Source organism: Globicephala melas, chromosome 13 (genome assembly GCF_963455315.2).
Source record: "Globicephala melas chromosome 13, mGloMel1.2, whole genome shotgun sequence".
NCBI classification, from domain to species: domain Eukaryota; kingdom Metazoa; phylum Chordata; class Mammalia; order Artiodactyla; family Delphinidae; genus Globicephala; species Globicephala melas.
Window position 1 is genome coordinate 80,269,817 of NC_083326.1, and position 21,470 is coordinate 80,291,286.

Sequence of the window (21,470 nt, forward strand, 5' to 3'; positions counted from 1 at the left end):
GTCTTTCCTCCGTCTTTCTGCTCTGACGCTTACACACATTAGTGAGGTCGATGGAGGGGAGAGGGCTGTAGCCGCAGGGCACCATGGGGGGCAGTATAAATACTGATACAGATGTCCCAGAGATGCTCAACCAGTGCTTCGGCCCTGGACTTGCATCCAGTTTCCCTGTGACTGCAAAGAGGTGAGCTGCAGCACAGCCCTGGCATCCCCAAGGCATCCCTGGGGAACTCTAAGTCCCGGGCGGTGACAGACAGGAGCTGTCTCTTAGATGACCACTGGGGACTCTAGCAGGGGAATGCTGGTGGAGAACACTGGAGCCTGTTCTTTCAACATCACCCCCAGTGATGTCCTGAAGGCACCCCACCCAGGCGAATTACCTGGAATCCAGTCTCTTTCTTACAGCCTCTCTGGGATTATTCTGGAATGGTCTGACAATATCTGAAATCAGGGCTTGGAGGAGCACAGGCAGCTGTGGATGCCAAGACCCCAAGTCGCTACAGGGAGCATGAGGTGGGGGAGAATGGGAAGGGAGGGCTGGAACCCTGAGGCCCGGGGACTGTCACGGGACCGCTGGGGAGGACTCAGCCCTACGGGAATCTAGCCCCTGATGTCAAGAGATGAGCAGAGGAATGTGTGTTCAATTGCTTTGGGATAGCAAATTACTGTGAGAAAAAACAATCACTAGTGTGTTATGAGGACATTTTGTTCCCATTCCCAAGGCAGGCTGATAGGAAGGCAGGCCCAGCCACACAGGGCTGGTGGCAAGAGGTAAGTGTGCCACAGATAAAACTGGTCAGGCACGCTCATCACCACGCCAGGCCTGTCCACGCCCAGCGGGCACCCACACCACACGCTGACCCCACTCCAAGGAGCACGGTGCTGGGCGTCACCACACTAGCTACTGCGTCGGCCCACCAGAAATGCCAACTGTCTGCTGAAGGTGGGGAAAAAGCCGGATGAGGACCAGGTTCAACTTCCTTTATCCTTTGGATTTTTTGCTCATATCTTGTTAAGGCCCTGCCCCTCATCCCCCTGCCTTTCCTCCTCTTTTTTTTCTTTAATTTTAATTTTGTGGGTGGTTCTTTTGGAGCCCTCTACAGCTTTAGGGAACTTTGAACCCGCTCTAGTCTTCCTTTATTCCTTCTTCATCCTGGTGAACTCTGGAGAGCAGAAGGAGCTTTTAGAAACTCAAATCAAAGCATATCGCGCTGCCACCTAAACTCACCGTTTTGTCACATTTAGAACCAACACCAAACTCCTCACCAAGGCCCCTGAGGCCTAATATGATCCACCACCTCCTACTCTCTCTGCTCTGTACCCAGACATACTGGGCTGCCCCACAGGGCCTCTGCATCTGCTGCTCCTTCTTCTGAAGCACCCTTGCCCATTCTCGTCGTGCAGGTCTGGCTCAAATGCCTCTTCTGGCACAAGTCCTCCCTCCTGAGCCCCCAGCTCCGCACCCCCAGCAGTGCCTATCACATCACCCACCACAGCACTCACCACAGCACCCTCGTCACTCATCAGTCACCCAGCACAGCACCCACATCACTCATGAGTCACCCAGCACAGCATCCTCATCAATCACCCAGCACAGCACCCTCGTCACTCATCAATCATCCACCACAGCACCCTCGTCACTCATCAGTCACCCAGCACAGCACCCTTGTCACTCATCAATCACCCAGCACAGCACCCACGTCACTCATCACCCATCCCAACACCAATGTCATTCATCAGTCACCCAGCATAGTACCCACGTCATTCATCACCCAGCACAGCACCCAGCACAGCACCCACGTCACTCATCAGTCACCCACCACAGCCCCCTCGTCACTCAGCAGTCACCCAGCACAGCCCCCTTGTCACCCAGCAGTCGCCCAGCACAGCACCCTCATCACTCATCAATCACCCAGCACAGCACCCTCATCACTCATCAGTTACCCAGCACAGCACCCATGTCACTCATCAGTCACCCAGCACAGCACCCACGTCACTCATCAGTCACCCAGCACAGCCCCCTCGTCACTCTTCAGTCACCCAGCACAGCACCCTCGTCACTCATCAGTCAGCCACCACAGCCCCCTCGTCACTCATCAGTCACCCAACACAGCACCCTCGTCACTCATCAGTCAGCCACCACAGCACCCTCGTCACTCATCAGTCACCCTCCACAGTCCCCTTGTCACTCATCAGTCACCCACCACAGCACCCACGTTACTCATCAGTCACCCACCACAGTCCCCTCATCACTCATCAGTCACCCAGCACAGCACCCTCGTCACTCATCAGTCACCCAGCACAGCACCCTCGTCACTCATCAGTCACCCACCACAGTCCCCTCATCACTCATCAGTCACCCAGCACAGCACCCTTGTCAGTCATCAGTCACCCACCACAGCACCCTCGTCACTCACCAATCACCCAGCACAGCACCCAAGTCACTCACCACGGTCTCAGACACTCACCACCATCCCCCACTTGAGATGTGGGCTCCTTTATAATGGCAACTTGACCTGTTTTTTTGCACATTCCCCAAGGCCGAGACCAGTGCCTGGCCCAGAATTCGGGTGCAGTTGACAGTGGGGAGTGGAATTATTTCACCGAATGGGAGACCCTGGATGAGGGGCTGCTGGAGGCCACATCTCTATGACTCGCATCCTTCAGGCAGTGTCCACTCTGCCGCCCCAGGGCCTCCCCACTTTGCAGCACAGTATCTGAGGGAGACGTGGGGTTGCTCCACTGCATGGCTTCTATTTTCATCCCTGCCGCTGCACTACTTAACAAGCAAGGTTGACAAAGCTGAGGGCCACGTGATACAGCAGGCCACCAGCCGAGCACTTCCTTTTTCAAACCTCCTCCTTCCTAAGGCTTGAAACAAGTCAGGATGCTAGAACCCTGCCCGAGTTTGCAAAAAGTTGTTTGCCCGTGTAGTTGGTGTGACAGCAATTCACTGGGGGGGGTCTGAATTTAATGGGCGCTCTCTCCATTAAAGCAGTCCCCTCAAGGGGGTCAAGTCTGCAGTGCAGCAGACGCTGGGACGACGGTCCCTGCCCATCTGGTCTGACCTGAAATGGGCAGCTGACGGCCACATCATCCCAGATCATGACATTAGCAGTCCAGGTCCTAACAGCCAGTGGCTTATCTCTGACTGCCACCTGGGCTCATGGGACACCCATTCCTTGAAGAGCTCAGACCTCAAGTGAGTATGTCCACCTTTCTCTGCAGGGAGAGTACTGCCCTCTGAATTGTAATTGCATGTTGCCCACCACCTCCCCTCCCCGCAAACATTCTGACTATAGAGCAGAGGGAGGAGTGGGCCTCACACACCAGAAAGCCGTCGTCCTTTGCTGACCTTTACATGAGCAGCTGTGAGGTGGCTGATTCGGGACCGACCGGGGTCACCGTGTCTGTGTCCCCCATGCATTTGGGTGGGCCGATGCACTGGGCAGGATCTTGTGTAAACTCAAGTATGAGGAGGCACCTGACGTACTGAGACAGGGGAGCTAAGGTGTGAGCCTTCATTCTCCATTCTCTTTGTATGACATAGAACATTTGTGATGTCTCTGAGGTATATTTTCTTGTTCTTTCATGTTTCCAAAGTCCCTTTCCAAAATAACACCTCAGTGTTCTGTGTTTTGGACATTCAAAGGAAGAAAATCAGATGGCAGTGGCTTCATGGCTGGGGTTTCATTCCTTTTTCCCAGGAGCACTCCCGCCCTGGGTCTGTTGGCTGCAGCCATCAGCTGGGAGCGGGGGTACGGAGGCACAGAGCAGCGAGCGAGCACGGGCACCCCCCCCCAGCAGGACTCCTAACGTTCGTGCAGAGTCCCACAGCCCTTATGCGCCACAGCCAGAGAGAAGGGGGCCTGGCTGCCCAGCCGGGTGCCTGGACTGAAGACCAGCTCTCCACCCTCTATCCTGAAACCCACTCAGCCCTCAGCTAATCCCCTCCCTCCTTGTCTGAAACAGGCAACTCCAGGCTTCTTACAGAAGTGTCTTCTGTGGGCACCCACCGAGGCTGAGTTCACAATAAGGATGGAAGGACAGAGCTGCCGGGCAGGGTGCAAGAATCACACATACCAGGTCTTTCAAAGCACATCATTTAAAGTTTTGGGCACCACAGGCCTGACAGGGATGATCTGGCTCTTGCAGTCCCACAGGTCTAACTGCAGCGCTTCAGCTCCATCTTGGCCACTGCCGCCCTGTGCACCTCATCAGGGCCGTCGGCAAAGCGCAGGGCTCGAGCCCTGGTGAAGAACTGAGCCAGCGGGTAGTCGCTGCTCGGCCCTGCTGCTCCGAAGGCCTGGCAGACACAGAGCGGGAGGGGAGGGAGCCCTGGGTGAGCCCTTGTCTCTGAGAGCCCCAGGAACAAGTGCCTGCTCCTAAGATCTCAGAACGGCTCATAACAGCCTCCTTCCCAAGCTTGTCCCCTGACACCTGTGTGATAACAAGGTTCTGGAAGACTTCAGGTGGGGCCGCACTTGCCATCCCAGGGATGCCAGACTCCCAGGTCTGCTCTGCTAGGTGACTTCTGCCATTGGGAAATCCCTCTGTTGGGGCCAGGGATTGAGATTTGGGAAGGAGGCATCCCTGCATGGTTAGGAGGCTGGGCCTGCTGAAAGAAGGACCTAGGTTCCCCAAATCTGAGCTCAGCTCCTTTCAAGCTGAGTGACCCTGGACAAGTCACTTCACTTTCCTCTGCTTCTGTTTCCACATATTCAAAATGAAGGTAGGAATAGAACCCCTCATAGGGTTGTTCTGAGGAGGAAAAGGAAAGTCACATGTGGTGAGTGTGCGACAAAGGGCGGCTATTAGTTTACAGAAGGTTGGGCAGCTGAAGGAGAGGGAGTTTTCCATCTGTTGTAAATGATTCAGACGAATCAGTGATCCATCATCTGTGCTCACCTGAATAGCACGATCAGTCACTCGGTAGGCCATGGGCGGGGCCCCCATTTTAATCATGGCAATATCCAAAGCTGCAGCCTGCAAGGAAGACGAGGTGTGGTTAGGAGGGCAGACCCGAGGGCTGAACACTTGGAAGGACGATCAGTTTCACAGGGAGGAGTAGAAACAATAGCTCAGAACAGAGAGCTGAGGTCCTGCTGGACCACAGGCCTTGCCTGGTGCGTGGTCCCTGCCCAGCACTGACGGGGGTGGAGGGGGCAGCGGGGTGACTAGGAAGGGCCTCGGGATGTTGTGCGGTGTGAGTGGCTGTCTGGTCAAGGAAAGACTCAGGGAGTCTTCCCAGGTGACGGGCAGCATCGCCAGCACACACACAGGGCAGGGTAGTGAGTGGCTTGTGCCTCATTCAGGGTCACGGCCAGCTCTGTTTCCAAAGGGTAAGTGGAACAAGGCCAGCCAGGACTCTGGGGAATTGAGCAGCAACGATCTGCCCTCGGTCTGGGATTTTAATCGAAGCCCCCGAGAGCCCTCATACCCGGCACTAGATTGCCAAGAAACAGGGAACTTGAGCCTGGGTCAACCCACTGCTACCGAGGCCTCTCGGCTAAGGGGTGGAGGCCCCATGGAGAGATGGAGAAGGCAGGGGTCAGCATGGCATTGTACCTGGCTGTTAGAGGCCCTCAAAAAGAGCCATTTAAAGAATAATGTCACACTTGAAAATAAAGCTTCTCCTCTGGCTAACTCCATGGCTTACTCTTAGTTTGCTGGATGCCCGGAAGTCCGGGTGGGGCCGTAGCTCAGGCTGGGGCCCTGGGGCCCTGTCAGGTCCACTGTCTTGAACCCAGAAGGTCACTGGGTCAGTAAGACAGAAAGTTCAGTCCTCTTTTATTGTACGTTTTCCATTTTTGAAAAGCTGCCCAAGTAGTCCCAAGGAGAGTTGAAGCAAACTTATTGATGTCAAGGAGCCAAGTGCTTTCTCCATGGTTTGCTGAGTGGGGAGGGAAGAGTCAGCATCTAGAGATTCCCGGGCCTGCGTCCCTCACTGCGACCTCAGGACCTCTGTGAGGCCCCTCGGCCCTCTACCTTACTTCCCGCCATGTCCATGACATGGGCAGCTTTCAGCACCAGCAGCTGGGCCTGCTCGATCTCCACTCGGGACTGGGCAATGTCTGCCAGGACCGTGCCCTGCTCTACCAGGGGCTTCCCGAAGGCCATGCGGGACTTCGCCTGTGGACACAGGAGACAGGATGGGAGGCACGGGGCTGTGCCCTGCAGAAGAGGTGGGTGGAAGCACACAGGAGTGGGCTGGAGGGGAAGGGGGGCAGAAGCGGGACTGTGCAGTTCAGGTGCCACTTTGCCAGCTCTCCAGCCACTGGAAACTCCCAGGGAGAAAAGCCAGAAGCAGACAACGTTCGTGGGCACCGTGGAGCTAGTCAACGTGGTGGCTGCACAAATTACCTCCAGGAACCCCTTTACTCGATCCATTCCGCTCCTTCTGGGCAGGCTCGGCTGCCAGGCAGGGACAGTGCTTGATCTGAGCTGCCTCTGGCCCAGGGCTACTCTGGGAACTAGGCAGTGACTGTGGGCACCTCACACAGGCAGGGGAGGGCGCCCTCTGCTGACAGCAGGGCCTGCTTCATGTCCTGGGGTGTCCTCAGGAGCAAAGTCTGGGTGCCAGACCCCCCCTCAGGCAACTGTTATTGCAGTGGGGATTCTACAGTCTTTGAAAGTTACAAGCAATCAGAAAAACTTATAAGGTACCTATCCCCCACCCCCCCTTTTTTTTAACTAAAAACAGTTAATGACACAAATAATATTACTCATGGCAGAAAATGTATCCATTTTCAGACACACAAAAAAAAGAAAAAACATAAACACCTGGTATTCCATCATCTAGTCACACTTAATATTTGGTGGATACCTTTTTGTATGCATAAACATACATATGCAGTTTTTACAAAAATATGGAGTCATACTCTTTATAATGCTTTGTAGCCTGCCTTTTTTTTTTTTCATTAAGAGTATCTCTCTATATATCAAGAAATAGATTTCTACAGCATCATTTTGGAATTTCACTGCATGCCCATAACCAGGATTATCTGACCAGGCCCCAGCTGTTAGCCTTATAGGTTGTTTCCAACGTATTATAGTCATGGCTGTGGTGAACCTCCTAGTATTAAATCTAATTACTCTCTTGAGACCAAGTCCTATGAGTGGAATGGCCACGTCAATACTATGGTACCTTCTAAGACTTCTGACACGTACAGTCAAACTGCTCTGCAGGATGGGACTGGAGACTATACCTGAGCTCTTAAGAAAGGAGCATTTTCTTTAAAAAAAAAAAAAAAAAACCCAAAACCCAAAAAACTAGTCAGTCTCAACTAAAAAGCTTGAATCTCAGGTTTGCTCAGTAATCTGTGCACACCGGACCATCTCTGTTCTTTGGACAGTGTTTTGTGAGATATTTTGGAGGCTTGGGTTTGCTTCATCTTTGTGAAATTGATATCACCAATCTGAATTACCACTGCCAGCAACAGCTTTCTTTTGTGTGGGCTTGCAACCCTTGAGGGGGTCAAAGAAGAATAAAGTTTTGGATGTGCTTGGGGAGGAGGATGGCGCAAGGCTGAACGCTAGAACCCTAGGTTCTCCCTGGTATCTGATTTTTAAAGATGACCTGGTAGCAGGAATGGTCATCAGTAGACCATGACCCTGTGGACCTTGGAACCTTGCCCACTGCTGCTACAGAGCCTGGCCTTTTCCTTCTGGTCACCTCGACAGAGTGAGGCCCATTCTGCTCTGAATTTGAAACTTTAGCAAAGTAGCAGATGCAAAGCAAAGACAGGGACACAGCTTCTTGTAAAGAATATCACCTTGCTTCACCTGCTAAGTCTGCTCTCAGAAAACAGTTAGGATTTGAAGTTTGATAGGAAAACAGATGGGTCGTTCTGGTACAGAGACAGTCGCAAAGGGAAGTACTCACTCGGGCCTTCGTGAGCGCCAGCGCTCTCTCGGAGTACCCGATCAGCCACATGCAGTGATGGATCCTGCCAGGACCCAGTCGGCCCTGGGCGATCTTGAAGCCCCTGCCAGGGCCCAGGACCATGTTCTCCTTGGGCACGCACACCTGCTCAAACAGGACTTCGCCGTGGCCACCTGAAAGACCCAAAGGGTACCCCCGAGCCATCTGCCTAACTTGTTCTCCTCAGATGTGTTTATCTCATCTGCTGGCAATGAGTTTATCTCATCTCCTGCCCTTTTGTAGCCTTCTAACTGGAACGTGGTTGAACATGTTGAACAGGGAGGGAAGGAAGGAGTCTATTAAAGATGGGAAATAAATCACTGATTTATAATATCAAATGAATAGTCTGGCATTCCTTTTATAAAACATGACTCTAACTGAAGCTGAATCTCCTTAGCGGTATGTGACTCTAACAATGTAGTGATCCCACAGAAACACCCAAGGCAGAACGTGAACATCATCAGCAGAGGGAAAGAGCCCCTGTGAGAGGACTTCCAGGCCTGGAGGTCGGCTGTCCACCCTGGGGTCTAGAAGAGAAGGTCTGGAGGGCACTTCCTGCCTCCTGCTCTGTCCTCTGTGGCCTCCTTACCTCACAGAGTCTGGCTTATCTTCTAAGGATGGAAGAGAAAAAAAATAAAGGGATAAATGCCTGTCTGAAATTTGCCTGCATGGTTGATACTCATGGATGGAATTGAAATGCAGGAGCACATGGCCTTCCAAATGTCATCATACCCTTACAGGTGTTACTTCCTGCAGTGGAAGTGCTGCCCAAAGCCTTCTCCTCAGGCCCAGACCCAGACCCACACAGAGAGGCGAGCTGCTCCTGGGGGGCCAACCTGGTGCGTCCTCCAGCCCATATACCGTCAGAGGCCGGATGATTTTTATCCCCGGGGTATCCATGGGAACCGAGAGCATGGACTGCTGCTGGTGGCGTGGGGCATGTGGGTCTGTTTTTCCCATAAACACGCAGAGTTGGCAGCGAGGATCCAGGATGCCTGCCAGGAAAAGAGAGAGACCCCATCATCTGGCGCGAGGGCCATCAGATTTCCTTACACACGCAGTCCTGGCCCAGGGAAGCTGAAGCCGGTGAAGAGAGAGGGCCCTTTAAGACTTCACATGATCAGATGAGGACGTGCAGGCCCTTGACCAGCAGTAAAAGCAATTGGTTTCTGTCCCAGTGAGGAAGGAATCCAACATCCTAAGAGCGGTTTTTTTTTTAAAGCACCAAGTCAAGTTGAAAATATAGTTTGGAGACAAGAAGCTGAAAACTGCTACTTTATTACTGGCAGCCTGTTCTGCTTTGTTCCCACAGGCAGTGGAAACATGATGGCTTTGGACACAGGCTTCAGAATCAGGCCAGCCTTCCCTACTTGCTAGTGGGGGGCAAGTACCTTAGGCAAGTGACTCAAGTCACTTCTCCGTCCTAGTTTCCTTCTCTGTAACATGGGGATAATAACACGGACCTTCCGGGGAGGGGTGCGGACTCAGCACGTATGGAGAGCCCTGCAGAGTTAACGCCTGGTGAACAACAGGATTATGACCAGCCCTTCTGCTGAGGCACACCTGACCTCACAGCACGGAGAAGCCACCAAGGAAGTGACCTCCTGCCTTTCCAAAGGGAGATGCCCACAGCAGAACCAAGAGAGGGGAGTGAAGCAGAGGTTCCTGGAACTGTCACGTGGGGTCACCTGGTAACCCACGTAGAACCTCTGGTTCCCCCAGGGTTTGCTGCCTTTTCTGAGAACAGACACAGAATCTCCTTTGCATCAAATGGAAATGAAGCTAGTCCCTCCCACAGTTTCTCAGACAACAGCCAGGCAGAGAAGACATGCTTATCAATGCAGACCCACATAAGTGTGATTGAAAAATGAATTTCAGGCCAAATACCTGAGATCCACCACTTGTGACCATTTATGACATAGAAGCCATCCTCCTCTTGGATGGAAGACTCAATGTTGGTGGCATCTGAGGAGGCAACCTGAACGACAGCACATTCTGATTACAGCTGGTCCTGCAGTCCCTGATTGGCAGAGTGCAGATGGGCTCGGGCGAGGGTCTGGCCTGATGAGAAGGGGTACCTGTGGGTGACCCAAGCAAGGTACCTGGGGCTCGGTCATAGCAAAACAGGAGCGGGCCTTTCCCTCCAGCAACGGAATCAGCCAGCGGGCCTTCTGCTCCTCGGTGCCGTATCGCACCAGAAGCTCCACGTTCCCTGTGTCTGGAGCAGAACAGTTAAAGATCTGGAAAGGAGAAAAAGCAGAAGGGTGACTCCCACATCCATATTCAAAACTTCAAACACCCCAGAAGCATGGACCCGGGCTCCTTCCAAGTCACAGGCCCTCTGACACCCTCGTGAAAGTCCTTCCTCTCCCCAAGGAAATGCAAAGACCCACGACATTCTGAATATAGCAGCTCAGAGCCCCTGAAGCTCAACCACGGAGCTCCTTGGGGGAGAGAAAGGAGACTGGAGCTGGTGGGCTGGGGCCCATGGAAGCCAGCCAGGCCGTGCTCACCTGGGCCCTAACTTCCCGGGTAGATGCCCACCCCAAGCTGCTTTCTTGCTGTGGCTCCAGCCACCTGCTCACAGTGTCCTCCCCCATAAGAAGTCTGAGTTTGCATCAGTGCTCCTGGGTCCAGTACAGCTGCAGGGAACCCCATCGGCCCAGGAGGGTGGCTGAACTCGTGTGGAAGACGAGGATTTCCTCCCACACTGAGAAGGACATTAAAGAAGGTACCTCAGGAGCATACAGAGATGTGCCCATGACTTCACACAAATGTGCGTACTCTACGTTGGTCAGCCCTGCTCCGTATTTTTTCTCGGGATCAGTCTCCACCGGTAGAAAAACGTTCCAAAGTCCTTCGGCCTTGGCTTTCTCCTATCACAGGAAAAAGAAGTCAGGGATCCACAGACGGTGATTTCATTTTATTTTGTCCCGCGGAAAATAACGAGGCCAGTCCAAACCATCGGGCTGGATACAAACCCTGCAGATCTGTGGGAGGAGAATATGAGGGCGCCTGGAGACAGCCCAGTCCTAACAGTGACCGTGGCAATCAGTTCACTTCCCTGGTACCCGCATCCCAGGCGCCCTACGTACACCACCTCCATCACTGTTAGCATCACTACTGTCGCCACGACGCAGCTTAGAACTCACTCCATGAGCACAAGAGAGTGAAGGGTCCTTTAGTGAGCCTGCGGGGAACCAGCCTAGGACAGTTGGCGGCAGCCTCAGCTGCTTTGATGAGGTGCCTAAGGACATCCCCTGATCCAGCTTCCTTTATGAGGCACAACTTTGTTCCTGGGAAAGTAACTCTGGGTTTCTGAACGTAGCTCCCAACATGGAAACTAGGAAGTCTAGCTTGGGGGTCGGGAGCCCAGGCCCTGAGTCACACTGCTTGGTTCAGACCCTGCCCCACCACAGCTGCTGGGAGACCTTGGGCAAGATACTGGAGAGCTCCACGTGGCAGTTTCCTCACCCGTGAAACGGGATGTCACTGCCCTCGCTATCAGTCACGGCTACTGAGTGAGCAGTAGGAGTGGATGGTGACTAACTGATGGGAAAAAGGAACCGCATGGGAAGGTTATCAGGAGCTCAGATTAGAGGAGGCTCAGAAATGGACAGTAGCCCAGGCAGCACAGCTTAGGACAGACACTCTGCACTCCTGCTGTGCAATGAGTGAGGCCAGCTGTTTTCTCTCTTGAAAACACCGTTTACTCTTTCAGTTGCAGGAAGGGCCAGCCGGCTGGCCTAGCTGGCTCAACATGCCCACTTCCTGGCCGGCGGGGTTGGGTTGGCACCTGGACTGACAGCTCTGCCAGACTGTGTCCAAAGGTGGGGAGGGAGGCCCCCAAATGAAACTGGGGTGCTGCTACCCAAAGAAAGGGGAAGAGTCTCTAGGCAGCCAACCAGTGCCCACAACACCCACCTCACTAGGTGGGTGGGGAGATGAAATGAGGTAACACACATAATATAAAGTGCTGGACTCAGAAGCTGGGGGCTGTACTGAATATTAGTGATGATGGATAGTCTTCGCACTGGTAGGTGACCAGCTGGCTGACTTTTCCATTACATTGGGCCTGGGCTCTAGGACATGTACTTCTAGAATCAGCACATACACTCATTGCTGTGTTAAGCTAATTAGCTCAGAGTGCAGCAACCAAGGAGAAAAGAAGGACAGATTAACTGGAACAAATGAATCAGGAAGGGAAGGGAAAAGTAGGAAGGGAAGCAAGGGAGTTCTGAGAGGAGGAAGAATAAGGGAATAAATATAATCATCTCCTTGTGGGAGGGGAAAAACCCACAGATTTGGGCCCAGAAGATCTGGATTGAGTCCAGGTGCTATTATTTCTAGCTGTGTCCCTGGACAAATTCAATTCCTTATCTTTAAATTGAGGTTCTTAATGCTTACCTCACAGGATTTGTGAGGTGCTGTGTAAAAGTCAAATACTTCTCATTTATGGGTAGTAATGACACTTTGGATAAAAGCCACGAGACATAATTTCACCACACTCCCCCAAAATCTTAGTTGTCCTTATGATTCCCATTTAGGTACGACCACAAGTAGAATGTACCCTAATCTAGGTTTTTCCTATGCATTCATTTTAGAGACTAGAGATGTTTGCGACATGAGCGTCTGCTTTTCCGATGCTTCTGTGCACTCCATAGGTACATCATACAGGCGAGGATTAAGTGTGCAGGCCAGTAGGTGGGGGATAGGGCATTTCACGCAGTAACAATGGGAACACAGATCGGTAAGCACCTTTCTGATGAAAATTTGGCAATATTTATTGAAACTCAAAATGGCCTCATTCTTAGACCAGTATTTTTACTTCAAATAAATGATGCTGTAGAAACAGTAAATGGACACAAAGCATGTAAGAGCATTCAATGTACCTTCCTTGCACAGGATCCAAACCACTTTCTTTTTTTTTTTTTTTTAAGATTTTTTTGATGTGGACCATTCTTAAAGTCTTTATTGAATTTGTTACAATATTGCTTCTGGTGTTTTCTTTATGTTTTGGTTTTTGGTCAGGAGGCATGTTGGATCCTAGCTCCCTGACCAGGGATCGAACTCACACCCCCTGCATTGGAAGGCAAAGTCTTAACCACTGGACCGCCAGGGAAGTCCCCCAACACCTTCTTATTCTGGGGTGCTCTCTAACTGTATAAATTTCGGTGGCATCAAGGCACGAGCATGGGACCTACACCCGACTGGCTGAAAATTCCCACCTCAATCCTGGAGTCCTGAGGAAGCATCCAGCAGAGACCTCCCGGTTGCTGCCCTAGTGACAGCCTTGGCCACGCTCCCTGCAGCCAGCCTTCCCTTGGCTTCTACTGTCTCCTTCAGGTGGCTCTTCAGCCTCCCTGTCCATGTTAGCAGCTAGCTGCTATCTCTGCTGCTTAAGTGACCCAGAGTGACCTAGACTGAGATCCCCACAGTGTCCTTCAGCCAGGGGCAGGGTAGACAAATTATGGTGCACCTGCAGTGTGGTCCTCTCGGGGGTCCATCTCCAGGAGCTGATGTGGGAAGGTGATACATCATCAAATAACATAAGCAAGTCGGAGATTCAAATGTATAAAACAATTTCATTACAATAGGAATAATAATAATATATATTAATATGTTATAGGAGAACAGAGCTGGGAGGCTAATAAACCAAATTGTTGACATTGATTAGCTCAGAGGGCAGGGAATTCTAGAGAACTCTTTCTATGTCATGAACTCTTTCTATGTCATGAACTCTTTCTACTCTTGCCATGTTTGAGCTCTGGTTGCTTTGCGATAGGTTTGTAACTAGGAAAAAAGAGATAACGCTATTTCTTTTTAAAGTAGGTGATGGTTGCATCACAGGCAGAATATGTGCTCCTGAAGACCTCAAATAACTTAAGAACTAACGCAAGCCAAGACTAATCCTGAAAAAGAACAGCAGGTATTTCCGTTATCAGCTAAAGTGGTGTCACTGTGTGTCAAGAGCATAAACACAGTTTATACTGGCCCTTTAACTTTGATGTTAGGGACTCTTTAAAGAGAGCCTTATTTAATTGATGCAATTTATATCATTTTGTTTCAAATTTACGAGATTCAGATATGCATAAAATGAGCCCACCTGCCTCAGAGTTATAAACCACAGACACGGCATTCCTCTGCCTGGCTGAGTATGAGGCCGAGACGCGGTCACACAGAAAGAGAAATGAAGTGAAACTGAGTGATCTAGAGCTGGCTCTTTCTAATGATGGTGGAAAGCAGAGATCATTCAACTCGGCCCCCCCATCTCTTCACTGACTGGGAGGGAACAGATGTGGCCGGCGTACGAGCTGAGGTTGGGCCTTGCTAACGAGGTCTCCCCACATCTCGAAACGCTGCTTTACCTTGAGATCTTCGAGCAGTGGGGAAGGGGTCCACTTCTCGGCTGAGGTCTGGTGATGCTGCAGCTCTGGCTCAGCGGGGTACACGTGCCGCTCCATAACCTGCTTCAGCCATTGATACAGCTCCCTGACTGGTGGGGAAAGGCCTTCTGGAGAGAAGACCAGAGCTCCCTTTGAGATATGAGCTGGGGAAGAGTCTGTCGAGGTGACATAACTCCTCATGCCTGGGGTCCTCGGCAGGGACTGTGGCCTGGCCCGTGTGTGTTGGGACCTTGTTAACGGTTTGGTGGCTGGCATCTCCTTGAAAACCCGGAACCCTTCTTTGACTGCAAAATCCCACGCCAGGTTAGACGTAAATTCAGTCAGCTTTCCAGTTTGTTCCCCAGTAGCCGAGCTTGCATGCCCTAAGCAGAGGCAAAGAAAACCAGTGAGTATCCCCCAAATAACCCTTAATAGTGATGCTAACATGTGACAGTATTGTTCCATCAGCCGCTACTACCACTTGCGGAGCACTTGACCTGCACCAGACTCAGCGCTAAGTGCTTGACATGCATTATTATAGCTAATTGAATTCCTGGAGCTACACAACTGTTTTAATCCCCACTTTACAGACAAGGATCCAGGTTTTAAGGAGGAGACATGCCCAAGCTTACATCAGTGGGCTGGGAGCAGAAGTTGGACTCAGTTGGCCTGCTCCCTGCTCTTTATCTCTTCTTTTCCTAAAGAAGCGAAATTAAATTGGGAATTCCCCAAATCACTTCTGCTGTCACCTTGGGCTATAGGAAGCCATGAAATTCATAATAATAGTCACAGGGGACTGGATTAATGGCTAGTTCCTGGGCACCATTTTGTCTAGATCAACACTGTCATCAGCATCACAGAAGTCACTCTACTCATGCTCTGTTTTTTTCTTTGCTTAATACACATATCAAGACTTTTTTAAGAAAAGATTTTTGAAAAAATTTAAATTAAGATGTAGCGTACATACATCCTCTTTAGAAAGTGTACAGTTCCGTGAGCTTAGCCAGGCAACCACTGCCACCATCAAGGTCAGTACACATATTCCCATCATCCCCAAACTTCCATGGGGTCCCTCTGTAGTCAGACCTTTCCCCTTGCCCCTGGGGAACAACACTGATCTATGTTCCTGTAGTTTGTCTTTTCCAGAACGTCACACAAATACATATGTCATATTCTTTTCAGTGTGGCTTCTTTCACTCAGTATATCTGGGATCCATCCATGTGTCTCCTTAGGCAATGTGAACATTGCCTTTTTATAGTGGGATTTTTCAGTCAGCTCACCTGGATTGTTTTTAGCATTTCCATGTTCTAAAGAGACTGTTTTCCTCATTTGCTTTGTATCAATAAATGGATCTTTGCCGAGGCCTATTTTACTTCTGGCTCCTGCCAATGGTCAAGGGCTAGTCCTCAAAAGAACCATTCTCATGCAGCTTTGGTTTTAAAGATATTATGCTATTCCTTACAAGTTGGGAACCAGATCCATCTGCTACACAGCAGAGAATGCAGCCCACTGGACTTCAGCAAGTCTTTGCTTGGCACCTTCTGGGTACTGGCTATGGACCCAGGCCCTGGGGGACCAGTTGGGAATCAGGTAACCCCCTTCCCTGAGTCACAGACTTACAGCGAGGGCCACTGAGCATGAGTGGGCTAGGCTACATTTTCCCCTCCTAACTCAGACTGTACAGGTCTCATCGAAGGGAAAGATATCCCCTCCTTAACATTCATTGTTATTCATAATGATTTTTTTCTATTGTTTTGTTTCCATTTCATTTATTTCTGCTCTCATCTTTATGATTTCTTTCCTTCTACTAACTTTGGGTTTTGTTTGTTCTTCTTTCTCTAGTTCCTTTAGGTGTAAGATTAGATTATTTGACATTTTTCTTGTTTCTTGAGGTAGGATTTTATTGCTATAAAATTCCCTCTTAGAACTGCTTTTGCTGCATCCCACAGGATTTGGATTGTCATCTTTTCATTGTCATTTGTCTCTAGGTATTTTTTTATTTCCCCTTTGATTTCTTCAGTGATCTCTTGGTTATTTAGTAACATACTGTTCAGCCTCCATGTGTTTGTGTTTTCTACGTTTTTCCCCCTGTAATTGATTTTTAATCTCATAGCATTGTAGTCAGAAAAGGTGCTTGATATGATTTCAATTTTCTTAAATTTACCAAGGCTTGATTTGTGACCCAAGATGTGATCTATCCTGGAGAATGTTCCGTGTGCACTTGAGAAGAAAGTGTATTCTGCCACTTTTAGGTGGAATGTTCTATAAATATCAATTAAATCTATCTGGTCTTTGTGTCATTTAAAGCTTGTGTTTCCTTATTAATTTTCTGTCTGGATGATCTGTCCATTGGTGTAAGTGAGGTGTTAAAGTCCCCCACTATTATTGTGTTACTGTCGATTTCCTCTTTTATAGCTGTTAGCATTTGCCTTATGAATTAAGGTGCTCCTATGTTGGGTGCATATGTATTTATAATTGTTATATCTTCTTGGATTGATCCCTTGATCATTATGTAGTGTCCTTCCTTGTCTCTTGTAACATTCTTTATTTTAAAGTCTATTTTGTCTGATATGAGTATTGCTACTCCAGCTTTCTTTTCATTTCCATTTGCATGGAATATCTTTTTCCATTCCCTCACTTTCAGTCTGTATGTGTCCCTAGGTCTGAAGTGGGTCTCTTATAGACAGCATAGATATTGGTCTTGTTTTTGTATCCATTCAGTGAGCCTGTGTCTTTTAGTTGGAGCATTTAATCCATTCACATTTAAGGTAATTATCGATATGTATGTTCCTGTTACCATTCTCTTAATTGTTTTGGGTTTGTTTTTGTAGGTCCTTTTCTTCTCTTATGTTTCCCACTTAGAGAAGTTCCTTTAGCATTTGTTGTAGAGCTGGTTTGGTGGTGCTGAATTCTCTTAGCTTTTGCTTGTCTGTAAAGCTTTTGATTTCTCCATCGAATCTGAATGAGATCCTTGCCAGGTAGAGTAACCTTGGTTGTAGGTTCTTCCCTTTCATCACTTTAAATATATTGTGTCACTCCCTTCTGGCTTGTAGAGTTTCTGCTGAGAAATCAATGGTTAACCTAATGGGAGTTCCCTTGTATGTTATTTGTCATTTTTCTCTTGTTGCTTTCAATAATTTTTCTTTGTCTTTAATTTTTGTCAATTTGATTACTATGTGTCTTGGTGTGTTTCTCCTTGGGTTTATCCTGCCTGGGACTCTCTGTGCTTCCTGGACTTGGTGGCTATTTCCTTTCCCATGTTAGGAAGGTTTTGACTATATCTCTTCAAATATTTTCTAGGGTCCTTTCTCCCTCTCTTCTCCTTCTGGGACCCCTATAATGTGAATGTTGGTGTTTAATGCTGTTCCAGAGGTCTCTTAGGCTGCCTTCATTTCTTTGCATTCTTTTTTCTTTATTCTGTTCCATGACAGTGAATTCCACCATTCCATCTTCCAGATCACTTATCTGTTCTTCTGCCTCAGTTATTCTGCTATTGATCCCTTCTAGTGTATTTTTCATTTCAGTTATTGTATTGTTCATCTCTGTTTGTTTGTTCTTTAATTCTTCTGGGTCTTTGTTGAACATTTCTCACATCTTCTTGCTCTTTGCCTCCATTCTTTTTCCAAGGTCCTGTATCATCTTCACTATCATTATTCTGAATTCTTTTTCTGGAAGGTTGCCTATCTCCACTTCATTTAGTTGTTTTTCTGGGGTTTTATCTTATTCCTTCACCTGGTACATAGTCCTCTGCCTTTTCACTTTGTCTATTTTTCTGTGAATGTGGTTTTCGTTCCACAGGCTGCAGAATTATAGTTCTTGCTTCTGCTGTCTGCCCTCTGGTGGATGAGGCTATCTAAGAGGCTTGTGCCAGCTTCCTGATGGGAGAGAGTGGTGGTGGGTAGAGCTGGGTGTTGCTCTAGTGGGCAGAGCTCAGTAAAACTTTAATCCTGTTGTCTGCTGATGGGTGGGGCTGAGTTCCTTCCCTGTTGGTTGTTTGGCCTGAGGTGACCCAGCACTGGCGCCTACAGGCACTTTGGTGGGGCTAAGGGTGGACTCGGGGAGGGCTCAGCCAAGGAGTATTTCCCAGAACTTCTGCTGCCAGTGTCCTTGTCCCCATGGTGAGCCACAGCCGCCCCCCGCCTCTGCAGGGGACCCTCCAACCCTAGCAGGTAGATCTGGTTCAGTCTCCTATGGGGTCACTGCTCCTTCCCCTGGGTCCTGAGGCGCACACTACTTTGTGTGTGCCCTCCAAGAGTGCAGTCTCTGTTTCCCTCAGTCCTGTTGAAGTCCTGCAATCAAATCCCGCTAGCCTTCAAAGTCTGACTCTCTGGGAATTCCTCCTTCCGTTGCCAGACCCCCAGGTTGGGAAGCCTGACGTGGGGCTCAGAACCTTCACTCCAGTGGGTGGACTTCTGTGCTATAAATGTTCTCCGGTTTGTGAGTCACCCACCCAGCAGTTATGGGATTTGATTTTTTTGTGATTGCGCCCCTCCTACCATCTCACTTCAGCTTCTCCTTTGTCTTTGGATGTGGGGTATCTTTTTTGGTGAGTTCCAATGTCTTCCAATCGATGATTGTTCAGCAGTTAGTTGTGATTTCGGTGCTCTCACAAGAGGGAGTGAGCGCGCGTCCTTCTCCGCCACCTTGAACCAATCCTCGATTTTTTTTTCTAACAGAGGGTACAAAGTGTTTCCTTAATTTTCATTTCCTTAGTAGGATCTTGCTCTCAGAGTACTGCTTTGTCTCTTTGAAGGTCACTTGTATGAGCTTGGGTGGATTTAAAACTATCACTTCCGATATATTTTCCCAAATGTAATCCCAGCAGAAAAGACCACATCCATGACTGACGTCTTCCTAAATTGCAGCCACCAGCACTTTTTCCTTTCTAGAATTTCAGCAGCCATCTACAAGAAACCTAAACTTCAGTAACCACTTCTTAATGAAGGAAAGTGATACTTGGGGTCAGCTGGTACAGACAGTAAATCAGCCCCCAGGCTCTGGTCACTGTTGTCCCTCTGCCAACCTAAGGATGAGCCCAAATCTCCTGTGATGACATCACAGAGAGAATGCCTTTGAAACACACTGTTCTTCTCCAAAACCCCCTTTCCCAGGGTGATACCAAGTATCTCAACTGTTTAAAAAAAAAAAAAAAAGACTTTAACAGCTAATTAAGAAGACAAATGCGCAGAAATAATACTTGTGTTCAGAGAGTTGAGTTTTTTGTTTCCCTAATCAAATGATTTTATCCTATTCTTTAAAAAAACTGACTTCACTGTTTTTACGTAAGAAAACTAAGGCACTTCCTCAGAATGTCTGCTGGCTTTCCAGGTAGGAGGGAAGGGAGAGCACAACCAAGATCAGAGGAACAGGCCTGAAAGGACAGCACATCTGTTTTTCCATGTGGTGGCAAACACTGGCGTGTTTTGCCTCTGAGGCCAAAACAAGCTTGAGGCCAAGCCAGCGGCTCACAGGATCTTGGAAACTGTCAAAGGGCTTCCTGATAGGCAACTTGAGGACAACCTGGCGAAGTTTATTGGTGTAGAGATTCTAGAATGAATAATTCTGTTTTAAAAACTGAGAATATAATTGACATAATGGGCAAAATCTATCCAGCTATCCCCAGTCACTGGAGCAGAACCCAGTGAGAACTTGGCTGCCCACTAGAAAATGCCCACAGGCAATCAGGCCTACACATCACTCTTTGGACTTAGCAGCCATTCTGTTTAATTGAATGTTTCTGGTTACCTTTCACTGTAAAACCAAAACAAAAATTGGGAAATACTGGCTTAGAGCTGAGACTCTCCAAAAGAAGAGAAAATACCATTTCCAGGGATTACTGCTTGAGGTCACGGAGCGTTAAACTAGAAATTCTCTGGATGCTGATCCTTCTCTGGAAAAATCACAACCTTCTATTGCCACTAACACCTGGCACAGTACCTGGCCTAGGAGAGGCTCTTGTGAGTGAATGGATGACCAATTCCCCTATTGCAACTGCCTTTCTCAGAAGATTCTGGCACCCTGGCTGAGAGCGACATGCTGCCAGAAAGCCTCGGGTATTGATGACCACGAAGCTAAGGTGTCCCCACAGTACTAGCAAACCCACTGCTGGGCTTCTTTCTACGTGCCTTTTAAGTTTTCATCTCGTAAAATTTCAAAGACAAACAAAACTAGACAGAAGAATATAACGAACCTACAGGTTTCTACCACTCAGCTTCAACAATTGTCAAAGCATGGCCAATCCTATTTCACCCTCTGCCCTCCCCACCCCCACTGCCCTGGATTTTGCTAAAGTAAATCCCAAACACCACATCATTTTATTTATAAACATTTCATTTATGTCTAAAAACAAAGACTTAAAAACACCCACAACAATACCATTATCACACTTAAACAACAGTTAACTATGATGCCTTAATATCATCAACTCTCCAGTCAGAATTCATTTTTCACTGACTGTCTCAAATATTTTTTTTCAGAAAATTTCTTTTTTCAAACAGGGATCTGAATAAGGTCCAAATACTATTTTTGGCTAATGCATCTTTTAAGTCCCGTTCACTCTATAGGTTCCCTTTTCAACATCTGTTCCCCTTTTTTATCTGCTGAAGAAACTAAATTGTTTGCTCTGTGAAGTTTCCCAGAATCTGGATTTTTGTGAATGGCTCTGCCTCAGCGGTGCTGTTGAATGTGCTCCGCTGAACCCTCTGTTCCCTGTAAGTTGGTGGTTGGCACTCGAGGCTTGGTCAGATCCAGGTTCGACTTTTGAGGGCAGCATCAGGAGGTATGTAATGTCTGGCTGCCTCTCTCGATTTCAGCACCATTAATGCTTATTTTCCAGATGCATTCATGTAGTAGGGGTGGCAAATTGGTGACACGCTAATTCTATCATTGGGTCCAGGATGCTTCTCTAAAGAGAAACTTTCTCTCATCAATCATTTGGTTAGCCTGATACGTAATTTGTATAGGAAAGGCAGGATAAATGTTTGACTCTCTTCCCTTTATTTACCAATTTTCAGAGTAATGGGTTGCTTTCCTGCCAACCTCCAAAGTCACCAGTGAGACACTGTGTCTTTGTTTCAGTATCATTCTTTACTCATGGATTTAAATATATTTGATGTGTTTCATCCATTTCAGCTATCATCATACTGGTGCTCAAAGTTTCCTG

At 48.7% G+C, this 21,470-nt stretch overlaps 1 protein-coding gene across 6 annotated transcripts in view; it reads right to left on the reverse strand.

Moving 5' to 3' along the window:
* Positions 1-3,656: 3,656 nt before the first annotated feature.
* The window catches only part of ACAD10 (acyl-CoA dehydrogenase family member 10), a 123,367-nt gene continuing 105,553 nt past the window's right edge, over positions 3,657-21,470 (reverse strand). For 2 of the 6 annotated variants that reach the window (XM_070043426.1, XM_030860360.3), the window contains exons 13-21: positions 14,290-14,690; positions 10,657-10,797; positions 10,024-10,161; positions 9,809-9,899; positions 8,758-8,916; positions 7,883-8,055; positions 5,986-6,129; positions 4,906-4,983; positions 3,658-4,303 (exon numbers count right to left, since the gene is read on the reverse strand). In XM_070043426.1, the coding sequence (XP_069899527.1) occupies positions 4,163-4,303; positions 4,906-4,983; positions 5,986-6,129; positions 7,883-8,055; positions 8,758-8,916; positions 9,809-9,899; positions 10,024-10,161; positions 10,657-10,797; positions 14,290-14,690 (1,466 nt within the window). In that variant the 3' untranslated portion in view covers positions 3,658-4,162. Of the gene's footprint in view, positions 4,304-4,905; positions 4,984-5,656; positions 6,130-7,882; positions 8,056-8,757; positions 8,917-9,808; positions 9,900-10,023; positions 10,162-10,656; positions 10,798-14,289; positions 14,691-21,470 lie in introns of all 6 variants that reach the window. The other 4 variants (XM_060311245.2, XR_011376681.1, XM_070043427.1 and 1 more) reach the window with 4 other exon arrangements.